The 20,403-nt window shown below is 38.2% G+C and overlaps 1 protein-coding gene across 1 annotated transcript in view; it reads left to right on the top strand.

Moving 5' to 3' along the window:
* The window catches only part of RNF175 (ring finger protein 175), a 77,266-nt gene that overhangs the window by 19,475 nt on the left and 37,388 nt on the right, over positions 1 to 20,403 (top strand). The window contains 1 exon segment of the mRNA XM_027117122.1: positions 15,027 to 15,073. Coding sequence (XP_026972923.1) covers positions 15,027 to 15,073 — 47 coding nt within the window.

Here is a 20,403-nt window from a genome sequence, read left to right as displayed (position 1 = left end):
CGGCATGTGGGATCTTCCCGGACCGGGGCACGAACCCGTGTCCCCTACATCGGCAGACAGACACTCAACCACTGCACCACCAGGTAAGCCCCTCTTTTTCCTTTATTTCTGATCTGATTTTTATGATTTCTTTTTCTGCTAATTTTGGGGGTTTTTTGTTCTTCTTTCTCTGATTGCTTTAGGTGTAATGTTAGGTTGTTTATTTGATATTTTTCTTGTTTCTTGAGGTAGGATTGTATTGCTATAAACTTACCTCTTAGAACTGCTTTTGCTGCATCCCATAGGTTTTGGGTCATCATGTTTTCATTGTCATTTGTTTCTAGGTATATTTTTGTTTCCCTTTGATTTCTTCAGTGATCTCTTGGCTAATTAGTAGTGTATTGTTCAGCCTCCATATGTTTGTATTTTTTACAGTTTTTTTCCTGTAATTGATATCTAGTCTCACGGCGCTGTAGTCAGAAAAGATATTTGATATGATTTCAATTTTCTTAAATTTACCAACACTTGATTTGTGACCCAAGATATGATCTATCATGGAGAATGTCCCATGAGCACTTGAGAAGAAACTGTATTCTGCTGTTTTTGGATGGAATGTCCTATAAATATCAATTAAGTCCATCTTGTTTAATGTGTCATTTAAAGCTTGTGTTTCCTTATTTATTTTCATTGTGGATGATCAGTCCATTGGTGAAAGTGGGACATTAAAGTCCCCTACTATGATTGTGTTACTGTCGATTTTCCCTTTTATGGCTGTTAGTATTTGCCTTGTGTATTGAGGTGCTCCTATGTTGGGTGCATAAATATTTACCATTGTTATATCTTCTTCTTGGATTGATCCCTTGATCATTATGTAGTGTCCTTCTTTGTCTCTTGTAATAGTCTTTATTTTAAAGTCTATTTTGCCTGATATGAGAATTGCTACTCCAGCTTTCTTCTGCTTTCCATTTGCATGGAATAACATTTTCCATCCCCTCACTTTCAGTCTGTATGTGTCCTTAGGTCTGAAGTGGGTCTCTTATAGACAGCATATATACGGGTCCTGTTTTTGTATCTATTCAGCAAGCCTGTGTCTTTTGGTTGGAGCATTTAATCCACTTACATTTAAGGTGATTATGATATTTATGTTCCTATTACCATATTCTTAATTGTTTTGGGTTTGTTACTGTAGGTCTTTTCTCTCTCTTGTGTTTCCTGCCTAGAGAAATTCCTTTAGCATTTGTTGTAAAGCTGTTTTGGTGATGATGAATTCTCTTAGCTTTGGCTTGTCTGTAAATGTTTTAATTTCTCTGTCAAATCTGAATAACAACCTTTCTGGGTAATCTTGGTTGTAGTTTCTTGCCTTTCATCATTTAAAATATGTCCTGCCACTCCCTTATACCTTGCAGTTTCTGCTGAAAGATCAGCTGTTAACCTTATGGAGATTCCCTTGTGTGTTATTTGTTGCTTTTCCCTTGCTGCTTTTAATATTTTTTCTTTGTATTTAATTTTTGATAGTTTGATTAATATGTGTCTTGGCATGTTTCTCCTTAGATTTATCCTGTATGGGACTCTCTGTGCTTCCTGGACTTGACTATTTCCTCTCCCATGTCAGGGAAGTTTTCAAAGGTAATCTCTTCAAATATTTTCTCAGTTCCTTTCTTTTTCTCTTCTTCTTTTAGGACCCTGATAATTCAAATGTTGGTGCATTTAATGTTGTCCCAGAGGCATCTGAGACTGTCCTCAATTCTTTTCATTCTTTTTTGTTTATTCTGCTCTGCAGTAATTTCCACTATTTTATCTTCCAGGTCACTTATCCGTTCTTCTGGCTCAGTTATTCTGCTATTGATTCATTCTAGAGAATTTTTAATTTCATTTATTGTGTTGTTCATTATTGTTTGTTTGCTCCTTACTTCTTCTAAGTCCTTGTTAAACGTTTCTTGTATTTTCTCCATTCTACTTCCAATATTTTGGATATCTTTACTATCATTACTCTGAATTCTTTTTCAGGTAGACTGCCTATTTCCTCTTTGTTTGGTCTGGTGGGTTTTTACTTTGCTCCTTCGTTTGCTGCGTATTTCTCTGTCTTCTCATTTTGCTTAACTTACTGTGTTTGTGGTCTCCTTTTCACAGGCTGCAGGTTTGTAGTTCCCATTGTTTTTGGTGTCTGCCCCCAGTGGCTAAGGTTGGTTCAGTGGGTTGTGTAGGCTTCCTGGTGGAGGGGACCAGTGCCTGTGTTCTGGTGGATGAGGCTGGATCTTGTCTTTCTGGTGGGCAAGACCACATCTGGTTGTTAGTTTTGTGGTGTCTGTGAACTTATGATTTTAGTCAGCCTCTTTGCTAATGGGTGTGGTTGTGTTCCTGTCTTGCTAGTTTTGTAGGATAGGGTGTCCAGCACTGTAGTTTGCTGGTTGTTGAGTGGAGCTGTGTCATAACATTGAGATGGTGATCTCTGGGAGAGCTTTCACTGTTTGATATTACATGGAACCAGGAGGTGTCTGGTGGTCCAATGTCCTGAACTCAGCTCTCCTACCTCAGAGGCACAGACATGACACCCAGCCAGAACATCAAGACCCTGTCAGCCACATGGCTCAGATGAAAAGGGAGAAAATATGAAAGAAAGAAAGAATAAAATAAAATAAAAACAAAACATTATTAAAAAAAATATTAAAAATTTAAAAGGTAATAAAAGAAAGAAAAAAGAAAGAAAGAAAGAAAGGAGAGAACAACCAGGCCAAAAAACAAATCCACCAATGATAACAAGCACTAAAATCTATCAAAAAAACAAGGACAGGCAGAACCCTAGGACAAATGGTAAAAGCAAAGCTATATAGACAATATCATACAAAGAAGCATACACATACACACTCAGAAAAAGAGAAAAAGGAAAAAAAAATGTATATCTATATATTTTTAAAAAGGAAGAGAGTAACCAAATCAATAAATAAATCTACCAAAGATAATAAACTCTAAATACTAACTAAGATAAACCTAAAACCAGAAACCAGTCAGTCACATACAGCAAACCCCAAGTCTACAGTTGCTCCCAAAGTCCACCACCTCAATTTTGGTATGATTCATCGTCTATTCAGGTATTCCACAGATGCAGAGTACATCAAGTTGATTGTGAAGATTTAATCTGCTGCTCCTGAGGCTGTTGGAGGAAATTTCCCTTTCTCTCCTTTGTTTGCACAGCTCCTGGGATTCAGCTTTGGATTGGCCCGGCTTCTGTATGTAGCTTGCCTGAGGGCGTCTGTTCCCCCACAGACAGGACGGTGTTAAATTAGCAGCTGATTAGGGGGCTCTGGCTTACTCAGGCCTGGGGAAGGGAGGGGTATGGAATGTGGGGTGAGTGGCAGAGGCCGGCATGACGTAGCAACAGCATGCGGTGCGCCATGTGTTCTCTCGGGGAAGTTGTCACTGGATCATGGGACCCTGGCAGTGGCAGGCTGCACAGGCTCTCGGGTGGGAAAGTGTGGATAGTGACCTGTGCTTGCACACAGGCTTCTTGGTGGCTGCAGCATCAGCCTTAGCATCTCATGCCCATGTCTGTTGTCTGCACTGATAGCCGCAGATCGTGCCCATCTCTGAAGCTCATTTAGGCGGTGCTCTGAATCCCCTCTCCTCACGCACGCTAAAACAATGGTCTCTTGCCTCTTAGACAGTTTCAGACTTTTTCCCAGACTCCCTCCCAGCTACCTATGGTGCACTAGCCCCCTTCAGGCTGTGTTCACGCAGCCAACCCCAGTCCTCTCCCTGGGATCTGACCTCCGAAGACCGAGCCTCAGCTCCCAGCCCCCACCCACCCTGGCAGGTGAGCAGACAAGCCTCTCAGGCTGGTGAGTGCTCGTCGGTACAGATCCTCTGTGCAGGAATCTCTCCACTTTGCCCTCTGCACCCCTACTGCTGTGCTCTCCTCCATGGCTCTGAAGCTTCCCCCCCACCACCCACCATCTCCGCCAGTGAAGGGGCTTCCTAGCGTATGGAAACCTTTCCTCCTTCACAGCTCCCTCCCACTGGTGCAGGTCCCATTCTTATCCTTTTCTCTCTGTTTATTCTTTTTTCTTTTGCCCTACCCAGGTATGTGGGGAGTTTCTTGCCTTTTGGGAAGTCTGAGGTCTTCTGCCAGCACTCAGTACATGTTGTGTAGGAGTTGTTCCACATGTAGATGTATTTCTCATGTATTTGTGGGGAGGAAGGTGATCTCCATGACTTACTCCTCTGCCATCTTGAAGGTCTCCCCTCTGCCCTCAATTCTTTTCATTCTTTTTTCTTTATTCTCTTCTGCAGTAGTTATTTTCACTATTTTATCTTTCAGGTCACTTATCCGTTCTTCTGCCTCAGTTATTCTGCTATTGATTCCTTCTAGAGAATTTTTTTTTTTTTTTGGCATTATGTGGGCCTCTCACTGTTGTGGCCTCTCCCATTGTGGAGTGCAGGCTCCGGACGCGCAGGCTCAGCGGCCATGGCTCACGGGCCTAGCCACTCTGCGGCATGTGGAATCTTCCCGGACCAGGGCACGAACCCGTGTCCCCTGCATCAGCAGGTGGACTCTCAACCACTGTGCCACCAGGGAAGTCCTAGAGAATTTTTAATTTCATTTATTGTGTTGTTCATCATTGTTTGTTTGTTCTTTAGTTCTTCTAGGTCCTTGTTAAACGTTTCTTGTATTTTCTGTATTCTATTTCCAAGATTTTGGATCATCTTTACTATCATTATTCTGAATTCTTTTTCAGGTAGACTGCTTATTTCCTCTTCATTTGTTTGGTCTGGTGGGTTTTTACTTTGCTCCTTCGTCTGCTGTGTGTTTCTCTGTCTTCTCATTTTGCTTAACTTACTGTGTTTGGGGTCTCTTTTTTGCAGGCTGCAGGTTTGTAGTTCCCATTGTTTTTGGTGTCTGCCCCGAGTGGCTAAGGTTGGTTCAGTGGGTTGTGTAGGCTTCCTGGTGGAGGGCACTAGTGCCTGTGTTCTGGTGGATGAGGCTGGATCTTGTCTTTCTGGTGGGCAGGACCACGTCTAGTGATGTGTTTTGGGGTGTCTGTGAACTTATTATGATTTTAGGCAGCCTCTCTGCTAATGGGTGTGGTTGTGTTCCTGTCTTGCTAGTTGTTTGACATGAGGTGTCCAGCACTGGAACTTGCTGGGCGTTAAGTGGAGCTGGGTCTTAACTTTGAGATGGATATCTCTGGGGAGGGCTGTCACCGACTGGTATTACGTGGGACCAGGAGGTCTCTGGTTGTCCAATGTCCTGGACTTGACCATCCCACCTCAAAGGCTCAGGCCTGACACCTGGCTGGAGCACCAAGACCCTGTCAGCCACACGGCCAGGTACGTGGGGAGTTTCTTGCTTTTTGGGAAGTCTGACATCTTCTGCCAGCATTCAGTAGGTGTTCTGTAGGAGTTGTTCCACATGTAGATGTATTTTTGATGTATTTCTGGGGAGGAAGGTGATCTCCACGTCTTACTCCTCTGCCATCTTGAAGGTCCTCTCACTGGCTCTTTTCTATAAGGGGCCATATAGTGAAGTTTATTTCCATGATTTGATATTGTAACTTCCACCAGTATATTAGTAGTATATTATTATATATAACTTAATTATAATTACTATAATAATAGTTACTCCATAGTAATAATAACAATTATATCACTATAATAATATACTTATATATGAAATACTATATATAAATTTATATATAACTATTACATCTTATTATAGTTGTAATAAGTGCTTTTTGTACATTATCTAAGTTACCCTGGGAGATAATAATTTTTTTCTTCCCTTTGTGAAATATAGTTCAGAGAGATTAAATAACTTGGTCAAGGTCATATCACTAATTAGTTGCAGAGAAGAGACAAGAATCCAACCTCACTAGTTATTTTCTCTCATATCAAGGATCAGCTCCTTCAATATCTCTGAATCACGGTTTCCTAATCTGCAAAATGCAAATACTGCAGATAAGAGCCCGTCTCCCAGACTTGTGATTCAGAATATTTTCCTGTGAGAATTTCTAGATACACAGTGAGTGTTCAGTACCATCAGTTGACTCTGAATACATTCAAGGGATATGACTTGTATATAACATTTGTGCAAATTTAATCATACACTGTAAAAGCAGTTTACTAATAAAAGAGTCCTTTTCTGAATGCTTTTGTAAAGCTAAAATGAATACACCCCCCTCATTAATTTACATTCTCTGTTAGGAGATTTTGATGTATTGTTTTTTCAAACATCACACCTGTTTACCCTGCCTTAGCACACCCTCCTACTCTGCCATCTGCTTTGTCTGGGAGTATTCCCCGGGCTGGTTCTGTGAGATGTATTACCAGGAAACAGGAGCAGGCTGTGAAGCCAAGAACACTGGCTTAGGAGTTAGACAACTCTAGCTACTCATCTTACCACAGTGAGCCTCAGTTTCCTGATCTTTAAAATGATGGAATTTTTAAAAATAGGAAGGCCTTCTAGTTTCAGCTCTAATATGTAAGAAGCTTGAAAGTCATCACTCCCATATAACAAGAAAAAAAAAAAAGCTGAACAAACTGAATGTCAGTGACTTTTGCTGGACCTATCAGAGAATAGATGTCACAGGGAAAGCCATCACCCACAAAACTGGAAAGACAGGTGAATACAGGAACTCAAAACTAAGATCTGCTTATTGGGAGCAGAAACTGCAAGAGCCATAAACTGGAGGAAACACTTAATGGGTAACCTGGAAGAATTGTTGGGAGTAGAGTTTAGGCCAGTGTGAGAGTGAGAAACTCCTGGGGTCACAGTCTTAAGGACCGCCCATATTTTTGTAGGTTTTACCTTCAAGGATCCCACCAAGTCTTCTCATGGTAAAAAGCCAAGAAAAACTTTTGTGCTTCTGACAGGGTTAGGGGAAAAGTTAATTATTTTGAACTAGAGTTCCAGAGTGTTCACCATGACAAAGACCTGCACCGCAAGGGAAAAGATTTTATCAGAGCCTTAGCCAATGTGGAGAAAGAGAAATTACCCAACTCCAGGCCCCTCTAGCCTTCCTGTCTCACCTCAGGGGAAAACAAAAAGTTCAGAAACACTGTGAAGGTCGTAGTATGGGGACTACTAAAAGACCAAGGCTTAATCACAGAATAATAGAACACTTCCACTGCCCATCACCTGACCCCCACATCATCAGGCATCCAGAAAACAGTGGATTACAGCTGAAAGAGCTGCAAGCTACACAAGAATGCGTTTCTAGGGAAACCAGTGACAAAAAGGGAGACACAAACACGTATACTAATGGAAATTGGAGACTCTAACACATGGCAAACATCAAACACAGCCCAACTCCTAGCCAAATTAACACAAAGTCTCACACTAAATGTTCTTACTACCCAAATAAGAACCTCAATAAGAACTTCTCAACCAAAAATTATAAGTCATGCTAAGGGGAGAAGAGTTCAAAACTAGTTCAAAAGCTACTTCTTGGAGAAGATCAATAAATTTAATAAACCTCTAGCCAGCTAACAAAGAAAAATAAGAGAGAGAACACAAATTACTAATATAAGAAAAGAATAAAGGGTCATTATTACTGATCTCATGGACATAAAAAGCAAATAAATGAATATTATGCACAACTGTATGCCTACAAGTTTAGATGAAATAGACTAATTCCTTGAAAGACTCAAACTATACCAGAACCCACATAAGGAGAAATAGTCTGAATAAGCCTTATATCTATCTTTAAAAATTGAATCAATAATTAATAACCTTCCAAAACATAAAGCACCAGGTCCAGATGGTTTCACTGGTGAATTCTACCACATATTTAAGGAAGAAATGATACAATCTCTCTAGAAAGTCGAAGCAGAGGAAATATTTCAGAACGCATTCTTTGAAGCCAGCATTATCCTAATACCTCAACCAGATGAAGACATTATAAGAAAGAGAAACTCTAGACCAGTATCTCTCACCAAAATAATTGTAAAATTCCTAAACAAAATAGAAACAAATTGAATTAAACCATGCATTTAAAAGAATTATACATCATGACCAAGTGGAATTTGTTCCAGGTAGGTAAGATTGGTTCAACAATTAAAAATCAGTTTATGCAATCAACCACATCAAGAGGGTAAAGAAGAAAACTTACGTGATTATATTAATGGATGTAGAAAAAGCATCTGACAAGGTCCAACACCCATTCATATAAAAACTCTCAGCAAACTAGAAATAGAGGGAAACTCTTCAACTTGATAAGAATATCTACAAAAAACCTACCCTAACGTTATACTTAATGGTGAGAAACTGGATGCTTTCCCCTTAAGATAAGGAAGAAGACAAAAATGTCTCCTCTTATCACCCCAATTTGTCATTGTGCTGGAAGTCCTGGCTAGTACAATAAGACAAAAAAGGAAATAAAAGGTATACAGATTGGGAAGGAAGAAATAAAACCATCTTTGTTTGCAGATGACATGTTTGTCTCTATGGAAAACTCCAAAAAAATCAACAAAAAACTCCTGGAAATAATAAATGATTATAGCAAGGTTGCAGGAAATGAGGTCAATATACAAAAGTCAATTACTTTCTTATATACTAGCAATGAATAATTGGAATTTGAAATTAAAACACAATACCATTTACAATACTTAGGAAAGAAATACTTAGGTACAAATCTAGCAAAATATGTACAAGAGCTATATGCAAAAACAGAAGATCTCAAATAAATGGAAAGATAATCAATGTTCATGGATTGGAAAGTTCAATATTGTCAAGATGTTGATTCTTTCCAACTTGATCTAAAGGTTCTACAATCCCAATCAAAATCCCAGCAATCTATTTTGTGAACATTGACAAACTGATTCTACAATTTATAAGAAAAGGCAAATGACCTAGAATAGACAGCACGACAATGAAGAACAATGTTGGAGGAGTGATGCTCCCCAACTTCAAGATTTACTATAAAGCTGTAGTAATGACTACAGTGTGGTATTGGTGAAAGAATAGACAGATCAATGGAACTGAATAGAGAGCCCATAAATAGACCCCCACAAATATAGTCAACTGATCCATGACAAAGGAGCAAAAAGGCAATTCAATGGAGCAAGGATATCTTCCAACAAATGGTACTGAAACAATTGGCCATCCATATGCAAAAAAATTAATAATAATCTAGACAATCTAGACATAGAACTTATGTATTTCACAAAAATGAACTCAAAATGGATCATGGACCTAAATGTAAAATGCAAAACTATAAAACTTCTAGAAGATAACATAGGAAAAATATCTAGATGAATTTGCATTTGGTGATGAGTTTTAGATACAACACCTAAAGCATGATCCAGGAAAGACAATATTGGTAAGTTGAATTTTATTTGGAGTAAAAAGTGCTCTGTGAAAGACACTGTTAAGGGAATGAAAAGACAAACTACAAACTGGGAGAAAGTAACTATAAAATACATACTTAATAAAGGACTGTTATCCAAAATATACTTAAAGCTCAATCATAAGAAATCAACTCAGTTAAATGTCAAAATATCTAAAAAGACAGCTCATCAAGGAAGATATACAGATGGCAAATAAGCATATGAAAAGAAGCTCACCATCTAAGGGAATGGCAAGTTAAAACAATAATGAGTTACCAATACATGCTTATTAGAATGATTAAAATAAAAAATCTAACAATACCAAATGCTGATGAGGATGTGGAGCAGCAGGAACTCTTGCTGTGTGGGAATGCAAAATGGTAAAGCCAGTTTGGAAGGCAGCTGGGCAGTCTCCCACAAAGCTAAACATAGCCTTATGATTCAGCGATCACTACTGGGTATTTACCCAATTGAATTGAAACCTACATTCACAAAAAAACCTGCATGAAAATATTTAAAGCACCTTTATTCATAATCACCCCAAACTGGAAGCAACCAAGATGTCCTTTAAAATATGAATGAATAAGCAAACTGTGGTACCTCCATACAATGAAGCATTAGTCAGCAGTAAAAAGATATGGGTTATCAAGCCACAAAAAGACATGAAGGAACAAGCCAATATGAAAAGGCTATATACTGTATGATTCCAATTATATGACATTCTGGAAAATGCAAAAACAAAGACAATAAAATAATTAGTGGTTGCCAGTGGCTCAGGGAAGGAAAAGGATAAGGAAGTGAAATGGGAATTTAAGGCAGTAAAACTGATCTGTATGATACTGTAATTTTGCTTACAAGATATTATGCATTTGTCAAATCCCATTGAACTATACAGCACAAAAAGCAGACCTTAAGGTATGCAAATTTTTAAAAATCATTTAGGAAGCTTAGGGAATCCCAGGGAGAAATGCAGACCGTGAAGAGAAAATCTAAGTGCATTACAAGTGTGTGAAACAACCTCATTGAAGGGAATTAGGGGGAAAGGTGCTGCTCTGAGTACCTTTGGAAATGAGAGTCTGTAAGATGAAGTCAATAGGAGCTTCATGTGATCACTAGTGGGCAAGGTTGTTTCCCATGCGGTACAGGTTAACAATTCTGATACTCCTATATTTGTGTACTGGGATGGAACAATTCAGTCAATCAATGATAAATGGTGGGAGTGGGAGTTTACAGATAAAAAAGGGAGGAATTTAGAAAAAAAAGTAGGAAGTACACACACAATAATGTGTGTGAACAGTTTTGTACATTGAAGGTATTATTATTATTATTTATACATAATATTTATGCCCTGAAGGTATTATTTATTATGCATAAAGTATTATTACTTTCACATTATTTCATGCATAATTTGGACCAGGTACTTCAGAGGCGAGAGACCAATCCAAAAGCTCAGAATTTTTTCAGATACAGCTTTTAACAAATTTGTCTGTCTTCTGAAGTGCTCATTTAATTTGTCTAGACTGATTCTGTTGTATGGTCTATAGGAGCTGTGTACATCAGAGAAACTTATCATAAATACATAGAGCAAAGGAAACAGCTTATTAAGAAAATAAAGTTGAAAAATATAACATAAGCTGCTCCTAGGTGATGCCAAAAAGTGTGGGTAGAAAGTAGAAAATTTTTCATATTTTGTTTGAGATACTACTAAATACCTGAATGTTTGCAAATACACGATCACATTTTTAGCACAGCATAGACTGAACATCTGGATATTTGAATTTTTCTCTTTCCAGCTGCTAGTGTTGATACAGTATACACATAGGCAAAGCCTCAAAGTTAAATTATTCCCAAATGCTTTTAACAGCATTTAATTAAAAATAAAATTTCATTCAACAACACCCTCGCCACCTTCTTTTATGTATCCTGTTTTTCGTATCTGCAGGAAGTGGAGGAGGGTGCACCAAAAAAGAATCTTTCTACTGCTCTTCAAATCAATAGAAGGCTTGAGGAGTAAATACACAGAATTTCAGCTTCAGATACACTGTTAACTTGCCTCAATACACAGGCAAATAATTTGCCACAGATTGAAAATTTGCTTTATTTAAATCAAACTTCCTGACTATTAATAGCTGTGAAACACTAAAACGCATTACTGTACCAATAAAGTGTTATCTATTCGAATCTTTTTAATACACAAATACATACATAGTTGCATACATACTTACATGTATACATATATGCCACTGCAGAATCTCCTTTAAGAATTTAAGTAGCAAAATCAACAGTCAATTGATTTGAAGATAGAAATATGGAGCAAGTGAATTTCTAAGAGCCCTTCATATGCCAGGATTCCGTACTTTTACTTATTCGATATGTCCACACTCTCCTTCATTGACTTTGAACTGATAGCAGCAATATTTCCTGGAGCCAGGAAATTATAATTTTCTGCTTACCTCTGAGCATCCCTCTGCTCTCCCTCCAGCCCCACCCATACAAATACACACAGACCCACCACAAATGGTTGCAGATAGTTTAGGATTTGTAGTGCAAAGGGAATGGGCATAAAACAACTTTCTTTTTCTTTCTTTCTTTCTTTCATACTGTGTGACTCATTCATCATTCTGTACAATTAGACAAATGAAAAGATTTCTTTGTTTTGACTTGATTAGCAGTTCTTTTCATATTCATTATGTGCATGGCTGCAAGAACAAACATGGTACCTTTCAGCAGCATCTTATTCGTCAGGAAATTCCTCCTGCCATGATGCGTGGGTGGGGAGGACGGGGTGATGTGATCCAGATGCACAGGCTGCCCTTTGCCAGGAATGCAGATGTGTTTTATCCGCACATGCCCAGATGGTGACCCCTCTGGCATTATTAATGTGTCCCAGCTGCCAGGTTTCCTCCTTTGCATGCATGTGCCTCAATTTCACATATTTCATGCGTTTATTTATGAGGCACAACATTCCTACATTTCATATGTGGCAGTTATTATTAAAAATGAGAAGTTCTAACTGCTCTGGAAATTGATAAAGAATCTTTTAAATCGCTCTGAAATGTGGCCCTCATTTCAAAATGAGTTCTTATACAATTATTGAATTCATCATGCAAACTTCTGACCTTTCCCCTTGCATGCTGAGAAAACACGGCACTGGGTATCCACTTTAAAGATAGTTAAGAAATTAAATATTTGCATACACAATACATTATAATGATTTTTTGCTTTCCTTTTATTTCTGATCTCCAAGGCCTATATTTTTTTAAGTAGCATGTGTATACATTTGAACATTGTTATTTACTGTTAATTAAATCCAGGCATCAAGTAAGAGAAATTTGGAATCTTCTAGAAATAGGTTGTACTTATAGACCTACAGGGAAAGAACTAGTTTTATAAGAATATAGTCCAGTCATCACTTCAAACTGTAAAAGAGTGTAGCTCCACTGATTAGAGGAAATGGATTAGTCTTGTAAATTTTGGCTTATAATCTAAAGTATAAAACATAGGAGCATGGTAGTTTCACTAAATTAAACTGAACTGAATCTTAACTTTTTATTTTAAAAAAATTCAGCATTTTGTGGGGTAGATATAAAAGTGAATCAAATTCTTAAAACAAAAAGATGAAAAATGCAAATGAGAGATGATCAGATTTTGAAAGATGGAGTTTATGTCCATTTCCTCTTTTAATATCAGAAGTAATAAACTAAGAAAAAAGTCAAAATCTATCATTTATCATAGCTAACAATCTCTATGATCAGCTATGGGAAATGAATGATCTAGATACGGAGGAGATTTTTCAAGGGGCTGCACACTTTCATTATCACTAGTAGAGTCAAAGTTGCTGACGCTGAGTGCTAAAGGAAACATATCTTGAGTCCTGGTTACCTAGCATGTGGTTTGTGGTCCTCATGAAAACTACTCTACTTCCTTAAGTAAAACCTGTTTTTCCTGTTTAGATATATACATCTTTATCTCAATATCAGAAAGAAAGGTGCAAACTCATTCATTAGCTTTGACGGTACCCACAAAGTAGAATGGAAAATTAAAGCAATGATCTGACTAATTTGGACAGAAGTGAAGAGTATTTACCCTTCCCTGGAAGTACTGCCTGTAATTTAAAGACAAAAAAAGTAAGTTATTATAAGATATTTTTTCCTGAACTCTCCAAATAGTTACTTCAGATTTGATCTGTGTGTATTTTTGTTCAAATGCATATATATAATAACAATTGTAGTGTTCTCTGAAAGAAGATTTAGAGCCACTCTAAGAAGACTTCAGATCCAGGCCATTTATGAGATGAAGAAATAAAAAACCTGGAAGATGTCTTCTTATTTGACATGGAAAGAAGAATGGCTGTGGCCTTGGGTCTTTTTGGTTTAAATCTTGAAGTTCTATCAAATAATTTTGTTTATTGACTTTGAGATTATTATAACCAAGTTCTCATTAAAGGACCCAAATATACTCACAAACTTTTTTTCTAAGCCACTTCTTTTTATTACGAAGATGAAGAAAGTAAACAAACAAATGACATCAGTCTTTTTTATACTCAGATGACAAACATGTGACATGCGTGCTCTGGCAAATTTTTCCACATCACTGGCAGACATAATTAACTGATCATGATACTCTTTACTGCTAAACTAAGACCCGATCTCATAATCTCCTTCAACAGAGTATTGCCAGGTGCCACTACATATTAAAGTCTACACCTGAGACAAAACCTCTTTGCCAGCCTCCTCGTATATTGGTGCTGAGCATATATAGGTGGTTAGTCTGAATGTGATAAAAAATAAAAGATCAAAGGTTATTGCTATTGTGGTTTTTATAAGGAGGTGAGTAGCTGGCATTAGGCCTGATCTATAGAGTAAGAGTGTCACTATGGTAACCATAACAAGTCATTGACCCGACAGCTCATCAGCACAGTCTATCCTGCTTCCGGCCAAGTGGGACTGAGGCCAGAAAACTTAAAGGACCCTCTGAAGGCTACTTGGACTCAGGTCAGTGGTATAGGCCACAAAGGGGTTACACACAGAGGGACACGAAAGAGTCTGATCCACATCTGGGGCTGCCTGGACAGGGCACCAATAACTGAAGAGAAAAGACAAGAAGAAATATGGTGGGTTGAAGATCCAATCATCAGGGACAAGGTAACCCAACAGTGGGGATGTGAGAGTAGCCCTGCAGAGCACAGTGGGACAGCAGGCAGGAGAGTCCCAGATGCTGCTGCATTGACACCACTCCCTCCTTTGCCATCGCAGTGCATTTGTATATGTGCTGTCATAGTAACAACAGCCGCTCGGCTCCCTGTAGCTCAGTACTGCTTCCAGAGCACTTTCCCAGCTGTGATCTCCTTTGTTCCCCACCTCAGTCAACACAGGGGAAGCAGACATTGTGTCCCCCGATTTTACCACTAAAGTGCAGCTCATTTGTCCAAAATCACATAACTGTTGCACCCTAAAGTTCCTTTCATCTGAAATATCTGTAGAAGGAGGTGACAGAAGATGCATATTTTGGATTATTTCCCATCCTAATGTTCAAATAACTGTGCCTTCCATAGCTGCACATGTACAGAGCAGCTTGCAGGTGGGTGGTGAGCCAGGTGCATGTTCCAAACAGGATGGTGAAGGTGGCTTCCCCCTGCCCCAGAGTAGCTTCTGAATCGTGTAATAGTAGAGGTGCCATCTGGCCCTCAGTCACTGAAGGAGCCTTTCTGTTTATCTCTCTGACAGCTGGTGACCTTGTTGCAGATGTGGGTTGTCCCTTAGTTTTTCACAATAAAACTTCACTGGTGGTGGTGACAGGAGAAGATGTGGAAGAGTAGGACGCAGAGATAAACTTCCTCCCCACAGATACATCAGAAATACATCTACACGTGGAACTGCTCTTATAGAACACCCACTGAACACTGGCAGAAGACCGCAGACCTCCCAAAAGCCATGTGGAGGACAGTCTCTTGGTGCTCCAGCCGAACATCAGGGCTGTGCCTCTGAGGTGGGAGAGCCAACTTCAGGACACTGGTCCACAAGAGACCTCCCAGCTCCACATAATATCAAATGGCAAAAATCTCCCAGAGATCTCCATCTCAACACAAACACCCAGCTTCACTCAACCAGCAAGCAAGCTACAGTGCTGGACACCCTATGCCAAACAACTAGCAAGACAGGAACAGAGCCCCATCCATTAGCAGAGAGGATGCCTAAAATCATAAAAAGGCCAGAGACACCCCAAAACACACCACCAGATGTGGACCTGCCCACCAGAAAGACAAGATCCAGCCTCATCCACCAGAACATAGGCACTAGTCCCCTCCAACAGGAAACCTACACAACCCACTGAACCAACCTTAGCCACTGGGGACAGAAACCAAAAACAACGGGAACTACGAACCTTCAGCCTGCAAAAAGGAGACCCCCAATACAGTAAGATAAGCAAAATGAAAAGACAGAAAAACACATAGCAGATGAAGGAGCAAGATAAAAATCCACCAGACCTAACAAATGAAGAGGAAATAGGCAGTCTACCTGAAAAATACTTCAGAATAATGATAGTAAAGATGATCCAAAATCTTGGAAATAGAAAAGAGAAAATTCAAGAAACACTTAACAAGGACCTAGAAGAACTAAAGAGGAAACAAGCAATGGTGAATAACACAATGAATGAAATTAAAAATACTCTAGAAGGGATCAATAGCAGTATAACTGAGGCAGAAGGACAGATAAGTCACCTGGAAGATAAAATAGTGGAAATAGCTACTGCAGAGCAGAATAAAGAAAAAAGAATGAAAAGAAATGAGGACAGTCTCAGACACCTCTGGGACAACATTAAACTCACCAACATTCGAATTATACGGGTCTCAGAAGAAGAAGAGAAAAAGAAAAGGACTGAGAAAATATTTGAAGAGATTATAGTTGAAAACTTCCCAAATATGGGAAAGGAAATAGTTAATCAAGTCTAGGAAGCACATAAAGTCCCATACAGGATAAATCCAAGGAGAAACACGCCAAGGTACATATTAATCAAACTATCAAAAATTAAATACAAAGAAAACATATTAAAAGCAGCAAGGGAAAAACAACAAATAACACACAAAGGAATCCCCATAAGGTTAACAGCTGATCTTTCAGCAGAAACTCTACAAGCCAGAAGGGAATGGCAGGACATATTTAAAGTGATGAAGGAGAAAAACCTACAACAAAGATCACTCTAACCAGCAAGGATCTCATTCAGATTTGATGGAGAAATTAAAACCTTTACAGACAAGCAAAAGCTGAGAGAGTTCAGCACCACCAAACCAGCTTTACAACAAATGCTAAAGGAAGTTCTCTAGGCAGGAAACACAAGAGAAGGAAAAGACCCACAATAACAAACCCAAAACAATTAAGAAAATGGGAATAGGAACATATATATCAATAATTACCTTAAATGTAAATGGATTAAATGCTCCCACCAAAAGACTGGCTGAATGGATATAGAAACAAGACCCTTATATATGCTGTCTACAAGAGACCCACTTCAGACCCAGGGACAAATACAGACTGAAAGTGTGGGGATGGAAAAGATATTCCATGCAAATGGATATCAGAAGAAAGCTGGAGTAGCAATTCTCATTGCAGACAATATAGACTTTAAAACAAAGACTATTACAAGAGACAAAGAAGGACACTACATAATGATCAAGGGATCAATCCAAGAAAAAGATATAACAATTGTAAATATTTATGCACCCAACATAGGAGCACCTCAATACATAAGACAAATGCAAGCAGCCATAAAAGGGGAAAGCGACAGTAACACAATCATAGTAGGGGACTTTAACACTCCACTTTCACCAATGGACAGATCATCCAAAATGAAAATAAATAAGGAAACACAAACTTTAAATGACACATTAAACAAGATGGACTTAATTGATATTCATAGGACATTCCATCCAAAAACAACAGAATACACATTCTTCTCAAGTGCTCATGGAACATTCACCAGGATAGATCATATCATGGGCCACAAATCTAGCCTTGGTAAATTTAAGAAAATTGAAATCTTATCAAGCATCTTATCTGACCACAATGCTATCAATTACAGGAAAAAAATATCTGTAAAAAATACAAACACATGGAGGCTAAACAATACACTACTTAATAACGAAGTGATCACTGAAGAAATCAAAGAGGAAATCAAAACATACCTAGAAATAAATGACAATGGAGACATGACGACCCAAAACCTATTGGATGCAGCAAAAGCAGCTCTAAGAGGGAAGTGTATAGCTATACAATCCTACCTTAAGAAACAGGAAACAACTCAAATAAACAACCTGACCTTGCACCTAAAGTAATTAGAGAAAGAAGAACAAAAAAACCCCAAAGTTAGCAGAAGGGAAGAAATCATAAAGATCAGATCAGAAATAAATGAAAATGAAATGAAGGAAACGATAGCAAAGATCAATAAAACTAAAAGCTTGTTCTTTGAGAAGATAAATAAAACTGATAAACCATTAGCCAGACTCATCAAGAAAAAAAAGGGAGAAGACTCAAATCAATAGAATTAGAAATGAAAAAGGAGAAGTAACAACTGACACTGCAGAAATACAAAGGATCATGAGAGATTACCACAAGCAACTCTATGTCAATAAAATGGACAACCTGGAAGAAATGGACAAATTCTTAGAAATGCACAACCTTCCAAGACTGAACCAGGAAGAAATAGAAACTATGAACAGACATATCACAAGCACTGAAATTGAAACTGTGATTAAAAATCTTCCAACAAACAAAAGCCCAGGACCAGATGGCTTCACAGGCGAATTCTATCAAACATTTAGAGAAGAGCTAACACCTATCCTTCTCAAACTCTTCCAAAATACAGCAGAGGGAGGAACACTCCCAAACTCATTCTACGAGGCCACCATCACTCTGATACCAAAACCAGACAAAGATATCACAAAGAAAGAAAACTACAGGCTAATATCACTGATGAACGTAGATGCAAAATTCCTCAATAAAATACTAGCAAACAGAATCCAACAGCACATTAAAAGGATCATACACCATGATCAAGTGGGGTTTATTCCAGGAATGCAAGGATTCTTCAATATATGCAAATCAATCAGTGTGATACACCATATTAACAAATTGAAGGAGGAAAAACATATGATCATCTCAATAGATGCAGAGAAAGCTTTCAACAAAATTCAACACCCAATTATGATAAAAACCCTGCAGAAAGTAGGCACAGAGGGAACTTTCCTCAACCTAATAAAGGCCATATATGACAAACCCACAGCCAACATTGTTCTCAATGGTGAAAAACTGAAACAATTCCCACTAAGATCAGGAACAAGACAAGGTTGCCCACTCTCACCACACTTATTCAATGTAGTTTTGGAAGTTTTAGCCACAGCAATCAGAGAAGAAAAAGAAATAAAAGGAATCCAAATTGGAAAAGAAGTAAAGCTGTCACTGTTGGCAGATAACATGATATTATACATAGAGAATCCTAAAGATGTTACCAGAAAACTACTAGAGCTAATCAATGAATTTGGTAAAGTAGCAGGATACAAAATTAATGCACAGAAATCTCTTGTATTCCTATACGCTAATGATGAAAAATCTGAAAGTGAAATTAAGAAAACACTCCCATTTACCATTGCAACAAAAAGAATAAAATATCTAGGAATAAACCTACCTAAGGAGACAAAGACCTGTATACAGAAAATTATAAGACACTGATGAAAGAAATTATAGATGATACAAATAGATGGAGAGATATACCATGTTCATGGATTGGAAGAATCAACATTGTGAAAATGACTCTACTACCCAAAGCAATCTGCAGATTCAATGCAATCCCTAACAAACTCCCACTGGCATTTTTCACAGAACTAGAACAAAAATTTCACCATTTGTATGGAAACACAAAAGACCCCGAATAGCCAAAGCAACCTTGAGAAAGAAAAACGGAGCTGGAGGAATCAGGCTCCTGCACTTCAGACTATACTACAAAACTACAGTAATCAAGACAGTAGGGTACTGGCACAAAAACAGAAATATAGATCAATTGAACAATATAGAAAGCCCAGAGATAAACCCATGCACATATGGTCACCTTATCTTTGATAAAGGAGGCAAGAATATACAGTGGAGAAAAGACAGCTTCTTCAATAAGTGGTGCTGGGAAAGCTGGACAGGTACATGTAAAACTATGAAATTAGAACACTCCTTAACACCATACACAAAAATAAACTCAAAATAGATCAGAGACCTAAGTGTAAGACAGACCCTATCCAACTCTTAGAGGAAAACATAGGTAGAACACTATATGACATAAATCACAGCAAAATCCTTTTTGACCCACCTCCTAGAGAAATGGAAATAAAAACAAAAATAAACAAATGGTACCTAATGAAACTTCAAAGCTTTTGCACAGCAAATTAAACCATAAACAAGACCAGAAGACAGCCCTCAGAACGGGAGAAAATATTTGCAAATGAAGCAACTGACAAAGGATTAATCTCCAAAATTTATAAGTAGCTCATGCAGATCAATAACAGAAAAACAAACAACCCAATCCAAAAATGGGCAGAAGACCTAAATAGACATTTCTCCAAAGATATACAGATTGCCAACAAACACATGAAAGAATGTTCAACATCATTAATCATGAGAGAAATGCAAATCAAAACTACAATGAGATCTCATCTCACACCAGTCAGAAGGGCTATCATCAAAAAATCTAGAAACAATAAATGCTGGAGAGAGTGTGGAGAAAAGGGAACACTCTTGCACTGTTGGTGGGAATGTGAATTGGTACAGCCACTATGGAGAACAGTATGGAGGTTCCTTAAAATACTACAAATAGAACTACCATACGACCCAGCAATCTCACTACTGGGCATATCCCCTGAGGAAACCAGAATTCAAAAAGAGTCATGTCCCAAAATGTTCATTGCAGCTCTATTTGAAATAGCCAGGACATGGGAGCAATCTACCATCAACAGATGAATGGATAAAGAAGATGTGGCACATATATACAATGGAATATTACTCAGCCATTAAAAGAAACGAAATTTAGTTATTTGTAGTGAGGTGGATGGACATAGAGTCTGTC

Source organism: Aethalodelphis obliquidens, unplaced genomic scaffold (assembly GCF_003676395.1).
Source record: "Aethalodelphis obliquidens isolate GAN/ISIS:26980383/991018 unplaced genomic scaffold, ASM367639v1 scaffold17, whole genome shotgun sequence".
In the NCBI taxonomy this organism is placed as follows: domain Eukaryota; kingdom Metazoa; phylum Chordata; class Mammalia; order Artiodactyla; family Delphinidae; genus Aethalodelphis; species Aethalodelphis obliquidens.
Note: the sequence above shows the minus strand (reverse complement) of the source record. Positions and strands in the feature narration are given on the sequence as shown.